General features: G+C 38.9%; 1 protein-coding gene across 4 annotated transcripts; it reads left to right on the top strand.

Moving 5' to 3' along the window:
• Positions 1-2,978: 2,978 nt before the first annotated feature.
• LOC131685771 (sorting nexin-20) lies at positions 2,979-5,201 on the top strand. Of its 4 annotated transcripts, XM_058969712.1 has the most exons (5): positions 2,979-3,087; positions 3,198-3,285; positions 3,341-3,508; positions 3,891-4,593; positions 4,664-5,201. In XM_058969712.1, coding segments are annotated over exons 2-5 (1,008 nt in total). In that variant the 5' UTR covers positions 2,979-3,087; positions 3,198-3,284; the 3' UTR covers positions 4,800-5,201. The 4 variants fall into 4 exon arrangements, with proteins under 4 accessions (XP_058825695.1, XP_058825697.1, XP_058825696.1 ...); XM_058969714.1 differs by lacking the exon at positions 2,979-3,087 and having other exon boundaries at positions 3,094-3,285; positions 3,341-3,454; XM_058969713.1 differs by lacking the exon at positions 2,979-3,087 and having other exon boundaries at positions 3,094-3,285; positions 3,341-3,496.
• Positions 5,202-8,983: the final 3,782 nt, after the last annotated feature.

The raw sequence follows: 8,983 nt of genomic DNA, 5'->3' as shown, positions 1-8,983 counted from the left end.
TTTAAATCGATGGGGGTGTTCATAAATCCCTTGTTGACTATAATTTTTGTGTCGAGCAGTTCTACTGCAGGATTCCAGAGGTTGTGAACCGAAATGCCAGTAACGTTCCTCTGGCGAGAAGCCCAAAAAATTGATTCACAATCATTCAACATGGGTCCAACGATGGACGTCTGTTGAACGGTTATTTGGACGTCGGCCAAGATGGTCCAACGAAAATGCTTCTTCGGACGATTTTGAAACTAACCGTTCTTACAGGGGAATAACACTCCATGATTTGCTGATGAAGTGAACGTATATTTTGGAATTTCGAATAAATTGGTAAAGATTGGCATTGGCTAATTCGAAATGGATTTGCATTTCCAATATGCATTGAGAAGGGTTTAGAATGGCCGAAGATGGTTTGAAATGTATGTGATAAAAAAATAAGTTGCTCGAACGTCACGTTTTGACAATTTTAGCGCTCGATGAAATCGAAACAAAACTTTTTCAGCAGCACCCTTATGGGACAGTCTAGGGGAGGCTAAATTTCTCCTCTTTCTGGATTCCCCCAGGTTAACAAAAGATGTTCCCTCTTGTGGGTCGTCGGATTTTTGCTCAAAGCCAGTCAAAAGAGCAAAGGAATTTTCAGAAGGGTCAGACAGCGAAGCATTCTTTAGAATTTCTGCATACGAGCGCTTTGAGCGTTCCTTAAGGGACCGCTTAATTTTATCTCCGCGCTGCTTGTACGCAGAGCATGATTTAGGATCATGCGGAGGGCCCCCACAGTAAATACACTTCAGTTTCTCGACCGCAAGCGTCATCCTCAAGCTCTCTCTCTCTCTCTCTCTCTCTCTCTCTCTCTCTCTCTCTCTCTCTCTCTCTCTCTCTCTCTCTCTCTCTCTCTCTCTCTCTCTCTCTCTCTCTCTCTCTCTCTCTCTCTCTCTCTCTCTTCTCTCTCTCTCTCTCTCGCGTTTGCTGCGCCGTTTCTTATTGCCACTATAGGTGGCTGTGTGGCCCAGCTTCTTGTAATTGCTGCAGTTCATCAGCCGCGGTACAAACAGGCAAACAGGTAGACGAACCTTATCCAGGAGGACATAGTTGGGAAGGAAAGACCCGGAGAAAGTCACCCGAAGCGAGTCTGATAATGCATAAGTTGTCTTATTATTCTCAGTTTTCGCTGAATACAACTACTTGCATTCCAGAATCTTCACCTGTTGTAGTGAATGGTCCTTAAAGCAGCCAAACCCGTACTTCAACAGGTCTTCGCACTTCAGACCCAGTTCGGCGACGACCCCATCGATCTCCACTGTCCTTCAAGGTACATACACCTTAAATTGCTTTGTAAAACGCTCGCAGCGAGCAATCCGGTTTGCCTGGTCGAGGTCATTCACTAAAATGCGTATCTTATTAGCTCTAACACGTGTTATCTGAGCTACGGCCGGGTAGTTACACACAGAAAAATAATATTGGTAAAAAGAAGAGTTTTTCACTCTTAGCAAAAAACAACCAACGCATACTCTTAGTTTGAAAATAAAAGTTTTATTTTGATTACTATCATCATTAGCTTAAAAGGAAAACTTTTATTTTAATTATTATTCTTGATTAATTTAGAAGTTTTACTTTCAACCTAATAGTAGGCGTTGGTTATTTTTTTGCTAAGAGCGGAGCTCTCTTAAATTTACCAATATTTTTTTCTGTGTGCAGCAGTTAGCTCCCGTGAGATCTCTAAAATATTAAGCGATTTCATGTTGGGCCGGAAATAGACCACCCAGGGTCCATTTGAACTGGCTGGGTATGTTTTAATGCGAGGAGGATTGAGGGAATCAAGGGAGGGAGTAATTTTGGGGTTATCCGGTATATCCATGGGAATATCATTCCCATTAAATGTGACTTCGCCTTCGGCCATTTAGGCGCGAGGATAGCACGTGGTGTAAATGAGAGATGAAACTTATATTCAGGAGAAAGGGATCTAAAAAGTAGCGACCGATCGGGGGAATGGAAATGAAAAAAAATACTTAACTTATATAGCGGCGTGTACGGCTACTCTACTATTCACTTCACCAACCTAGGCACCGGCGACTGCCTCTAAGGATGCGTACAGAGTGGCGGCGAGAAGCCGAGCTGGCGCTTGCACTGACATTAGAATGCGAGATGCGAGAAACCTGCTTGCTGCAAACCAAAGGGATGATGTCAGAGTGGAAGCTGAGCGGATCTGCGCCGGCTTTATTTTTATAGTCCGGAATTTCCATTCAAAGTGGATTTTGACAGTTGGCTTTTAGGCCGTAATCATATGTTTGTTGAGAGTTGATGCAAAAAATGGGATTTAAGTGCATATTTTAAAACGATTGCAAATTTACACAAGCCTTTACAACATATCTATTTTGGGTAGTTTGCAATGCTGTGATGTAAATTTGTTTCAAAATGACAAGCGGTGGGATAATTTTGCTGTTCGCAATGGTGATGTATTTTATATAGATTGTTCTATTTTACATCACCGACTAAAACAGATAGATCGAAGAATAGGACTGCATCTCTGCAGTTCTATTTTTCGAGTACTTTTTGGATCAGATTTAAAACAGCTCGACTATTCTATTTTAAATTTTTCACAATTTGAAACACCAATAGAACACTGTTCTAATGTTTTTCATTAGTATGTGTGACGACTGACAGCAGAAAAAACAATATGTGTCACATAAGTGACAAACAATAACAAAATCAAGTAAACAACATTTAGAACAGGTATGGCTAAATCGTCGGAACACCGTGTTCTAGACGTATTTTGACAGATCCAAATTATCCGACGGTTTGTCATTTTGAAACAAATTTACATCACAGCATTGCGAACAGCCTTAGGGGGTTTTGATTTTATATTCGATGTTTTATTTTTATAGTAAAGTTGAAACCAAACCCGCTGCATGCTGTTTGCGAGGATAAAAAATTCACCTTAAAGACAACAAAAATATCAACAAGCTGGAAACGTCAAAAGGTGACTCACTTTTTGTAAGTTTTTTATATGTTTACACGGTGTAGTCCGATCCAATCATATTGGTCTTGAATCCATATACATCGTGAATACGAGTAGGTTTGGACCTGGATTCAAAGTAATAGGTATACAATTAAATTAAAAAAAACCTAGCTAGTAGGTGCAAGTGTCTTAGAAGTGGAAGTGCATGATACGGCCATCAAGCTAATTAAATCCACGTTACATATCTTGTAAGGTGAACGCAAACACTCCTGATTTCTGTAATTTATCTATCAGTACTGTAACCAATTAATACTTCGACAACGCTTTCGATAAGCAAAAAAGTAAGTTACTATTACTATCTTTTGGTGAAAATAATTACATGGCTTGTATTCACAGTGCACCAGGCAGTGGTTGGTCATCATGTCACGATAGACACTTTGAATGCTGCAACTGGCGGTGATGCAGTTCCAGAAACAGATCCGGATAGTGCGGTAGAAGCCTTTGAGCAAAGTACGTTGTCTATTAAAAGTCAAACCAGTGATCAATTTCAAGGTATTTCCAAAAGTAATGATCGTTTCTATACAAAAAAGTTTCAATTTTAAGTTGTGTTTGAATAGATGTTTGTTCAGCTGTTTCGTATTATCATAATACATTTGTCGTGATTGCCTCGTTTAGAATGAGTCATATTTACGACAAGCGTTGAGTGTGACCTTATTATCGCTGATTTGCATTATCTATAATTTGCGCATTTTGATAAACACGTTCTTGACGCAACGCATATAATGAAAAACTTTTTGATTTGGAATGAAAAGATCACCTTAATTTCTTTTTTGCTGAATTTGATCACGCTTTGATTATTTATGTTTAACTTGTAGTTTTTTGGATCATTATGGGTCGTTTTATTTTAAAACCATTATAAAAAATTGACACTTTTATATGCTTCTAGTAATATGGAAGCGCCCAAGCAGTCGCCCATTACCGAACAATGACAGTGCCGAACTCTGTTTTGAGATTCTTTTTGCGCGGGTGCTTTCGCCAGCAGTAGCAGTGGATGGAGCTAGTGCTTCCGGAGGTAAAAAGTATGTCGTCTACGATGTCAGCATTCGACGGGATAGCGCAGAACCTGACCCTAATCCGACGAGTATAGAGCGTCGATATACACATTTTCTAAAGTTGTACGATGGCTTAAGGAGGGAACACTCACAGCTCGTGCAGAATGTGACCTTCCCCAAGAAGGTGCTGATGGGAAATTTCAGCGAGGAACTAATCGGCGAACGAAGTATAACCTTTGAGAGTTTCCTTGATTACATCGTTACGGTGCCTTCGCTGCGTGACTCGGAGCATTTTCTAGAATTTTTACAAGGCGACGAACTGCGAAAGGCTTGTCAGTTGCTGGACGAGCGAAGAAACGAGTTTGCCGTGCCAATTTTGGAGAATACATTTCGTATATTAAACAAAATTTTTCTAGACAAGTCCAAGTGTGTTCTGTTGCTGCTGTGTCGTTTAGTAGCCGCATGTACAACTTCTCCCATACCACATCCGCTGGCGGAGCAATGGGCCGAATTGGCGCTTAGGCGATATGAGCATGTGTGCGATACAGATCTGCTGGTTCTCTACATACCATTGCTGCAGACTTGCGTTCACCTGTGGTAAGTGTGTTATTTGATTGGATTTAGTCGAAAAAGATTCATGTATAAAATCGCCTGCAACTGGTTTTAGGTGGCAACGTGGTCGTGATCGCTCTCTACTGGAGGAGCGTTTGGATCAAATGGGCAAAAAAGGTATCAAAGTTAAGGGAGGACCTACACTAGCTAAAGCCATTCATGCTCTTGATCCAAGGGCAGAAACGGCGTGAAAGCAACCTTTGTAGAGAAAAGGGATTGTTTCTGTTCATTTTTTTTGCTTCTCAGAAACATACATTTTTGTGTCTTGTTGTTTAGTCGGTTGTAATTTAAGTAAAATTTTTGAGGTACAAATTTAAACGATAATTTTTTTTGTTTGATCACCCTTGGGAACTTTTTTTATCCCGATTTAGCTCATTTTAATGCTAGTATCTACGAAAATATAAACAAACATCTCTGCTAAAATGTAACATGTCATTCATAAGCTCTCAGATATATTAAATACCAACAATAATTATTCAATTTGATAACATTATTTGGTAACATTGCTGGTGCAATGCTGATCATATCAATTTTATATCTATTATAGTTGATTTAAATCTGATGTCTTGATAAATAAACGAATCAATACTGTACTGATCAGGTCCTTATACATATCACATACGAAGTGTTTCGCGATTATCCACCATGTCTCCAATTTTTTATGTGTCATCGAGTGTATCACTGACATAATGGACATTTGTGTCTTCGTTAATCGTAGGATTCGATGATGGTCATATACCTAACAATCCTCGTAGGATTCGATATAGTCGATTATAAATCAACGTGTTTTGTATCTTGTCTTGTATGTGGTACTCTGCTCGACAATGGTTGGAGTAGCAGAAATTAGTTTTCAGCATATTGTACAGCAAATCTGAATTCACACTGCGCTAAGGAAAACTATTTTAAGACTAAACTGTTCCTGATAAAAAAATGTGGAAACACAGTCTTGATTTGCTGTTTGGTCACTTTTTAACTGGATCGCTTTTTAGTTGGATCATTGGAGCACTCACTGCTCGAATGGAATCTCACTTCGTCGTGTCGTATTTTACTTCGCGCAGTTTTACCCCCGTGAATTGACCACTAATTGTACCATTGATTTTGGGTAGTTGTTTTGATTTGACTAACGGTAGGGTGACCATATTAGACTAATAAAATCCAGGACAGTCCCCCACCTCCCTCCTCTTACTTCACCGAAATTACATTCATAAAACATTTCTAGAGGTCTTGCAGGCCGAGCTCTGTCTTTCGTGAGAATTCGTGCACTGAGCACTTCTTCGGATTTACACACACGCGGTTCTTCCTACACCACAAACTGCGAAGCTTTGAAGCTATTGTTGGAGAAATCTGTAGTTCTCAATTGACTAGATGAAATTAAATATATTGAGATCGCTTGCGAAGGACCGACGAGGAGTTTTCAGCACTAAATACACATTATTGAAGTACAGCAGAAACCTCAACGGCTCCCATTAGTTTCCCTCCCTAATAAAAAAATATGTATACGCGAACTTTAACCCATATAGTCCAACGATTCCACATATTGTTTGGATTATACCCTGAACATGTCGTTAGACTCTTGCATCATAAGATGTTTATTAGAGCTCGGCTATTCCAGACGCAGGAGTCAAGGTTGGTTTATGCTTATCTCCAATGATAACCATTATCTCTGCAAAAACTACCGTTGATTCCATATTTCTCCAATTTGACGATTGTTCTGTCATAGCTCACACTGAATTTCAAGGAAAGAGAAGCAACTGTGAATCGGTGCGGCGATATAGCAGAGTTTTGACAGCACCATTCTTAAAATTTTGACAACTGCCAAAATCTTGACGGATATCTGCTGGCTATCAGAATTTTTTCCAAGACTCAAATAAAGTGTTTCCCCGTACTCCCAGGACTGTCAGTTAAAAACCAGTACATTTCCTGAGACCAGGACGTATGGTCACCCTAACTAACGGCGTCTGCTCCCGGAACGGGTATTTCCAATTGAGCAATGCTCCTGGCTTCGTCTGCGAGTCGCTCTGCCTCTTCATTACCGCGGATGCCAGTGTGACTTGGGATCCAGCAAAGCTTGATTGGACGGCTTCGATTGCTGATAAACAGCTAGCCGATTTGGACATGAGCAGAAAATCGCTAAACGTGTGGTATGCTTTTAACGCTGTTTTTATTACGAATGCCTTAGCTGAGAAAAGGAAGAAGGTATTCTCCGAAAACTACTGCGCCTACTGCGATATCGTCTTTCGAGTCATCTGTGCGGACGACTGCTGAACGGCTGAAACTTTCTGCTAGGAGCTCCTGAACAGCTGGATGAACAATTTCCGGAGGGTCTCCAGCTCTCAGGCGTTTTTTGATGTTCCATATGTTCGGCAGCTTGTGTTCGTACCACAACAAAAAAAGCTTATATTTTGATGAAAATTCCTAGAAGTGATTATGGGGAAGTAAATAGTAAGAGATTTGGTGTCTTCAGCAAAGTTGTTGATAATGTCATTTTAAAACACTTTGTAGAAAATATGAAGGCTACATAAATGCAATATATCGATATACAAAACATTATTCAAGATGTTTTCTTAAAGCCAGTTCTTTTCAATATAACTTTAGATACTACTTTCAATAGGTTGTGAATTTTATTGCTTATACACCTCAGAAGAGATTTATCAATTACAGTAAAATCAGAATAACTCGTTTTAAAAGTTTTGTTTCACATATTGGTCGGTGTTAAGTCAAACCGGGCTGAGTGAGATTATAATCATAGCGACCCGTTCAACAAAGTTGTTTAAATAGCAATTTCGAAAACTTTGCTGAAGGCATTAACTCTCGAACTAAATTTGTTTGAAGAAAATATACTTCATAATTACTTCTAGGAGGATTAACCTACAAAATTATTTTATTAGAAGATGTGCTGCTTTGCGTTGTAATATACTTCCAAGATACTAAACATCTAAAGTTCACCGTTCCGAAATAATGTGATCGTGACCGTAATCATTTTTTTTAGAGCTGTAATTTTACTTTTCTTCGCTATTCCTCGCAAATCCAAAACGAGTTATCATATACAACATTTTATTACACCATTCAATTGAACACTCAAATATTTACCATTTATAGCCACTAACTTGAAATATTATGAAATTATATTATTTCCAATCCTGCTTAAAGACTATTTATATAATTTATTACACAACAAAAATCAAATGCTCGTAGAAATGATCCTGACCAAACGGAAAAATAATTTTCCATCTCTTTTCTACTATTTTTCACAATATTATTATCGTTGTAAATCACATTGAGGTTTTATGTCAACTCTACGCATGCTCAAAAAAATATCCAATTTTTCGATGAGGTAGTTTGTGTTTATATACAATCAACCTAACCAAACTTCGCTTCCCATTCAAACCATTGTCCCCAATCCATAATTCGGAACATCCCTCCAAAAAGAACTCATGATAATTTGACAACTATAGGACCTCGGCTAACGGTTCAGTTACAAGATCCAATTCCCACTATTTTTCAAAAGTCCTCATGATGCCTAAAACAATAGATTCTTAATGTAGTAATCAGACAATATCCTTCAAAAAAATTTATTGTATCATATTTAATAAAGTTGGTCAGCTTTAAGTTTTTTTTCCATCCAATTATTTTGGTTTTGGTACGAGATTGCGCTATTTCGATTTACCCGTGTTAGACCAGCAGTCGATGAGGTGAAACAGTGGTTAAAAGTAAGGTGAAAAGTTATTGCTTAATATTGAAAGCAAATATACAGCTCCATCACGTCCGTAATAGTAACGTTGATAAGTTTAGCCCGGCAGAAAACTTCGTTGCAAAGATTAACATGTAACACTAAGTCGAACATGACAACGATAAAATTCAGTTGCCTGTTTATATCGATGTCGAAATCGAAGTACGTTCACCTAGACCCAGACCACAATAAAAATTCATGTTGAAATATGGAGAAGTGGCACTTGTTAAGAGCGATATTTGGAGAAACCTTTTCACTGGCGTTCACAACGGCGTTTGTGTGATTGGTATGTGGCTTACTGAACCTATCTCGTCCTATCTGTCTCTTTTAGCCAACAGGAACATTCACTATAAACAAATAACGCTAACGTTATGTCTCGATAACTATTATATTATTATTATTATTTATTTATTTGGGTTTTAACCTACTGGTCATTCGCCCATGAGAACCAAAAAAAAATTAATATACAAAACGTAAGTATTCCATTTTGATTCCGTTTGTTTGGGACCATTTTCATATTTTGCTAGCGGTGAGGTCGGCAAGTGCTGAGTTGGCCTGGGCCGTGGGAGGCCTCTCCAGTACATCGTGGTGCTTGGCAGAGGAATCACACGGAGTGGAGGGCGCTCTGGAATGGTGGGGGATTCC

Source organism: Topomyia yanbarensis, chromosome 2 (assembly GCF_030247195.1).
Source record: "Topomyia yanbarensis strain Yona2022 chromosome 2, ASM3024719v1, whole genome shotgun sequence".
Classification (NCBI taxonomy): domain Eukaryota; kingdom Metazoa; phylum Arthropoda; class Insecta; order Diptera; family Culicidae; genus Topomyia; species Topomyia yanbarensis.
The sequence above is the reverse complement of the archived record's forward strand: the minus strand, read 5'-3'. Positions and strand labels throughout refer to the sequence as shown.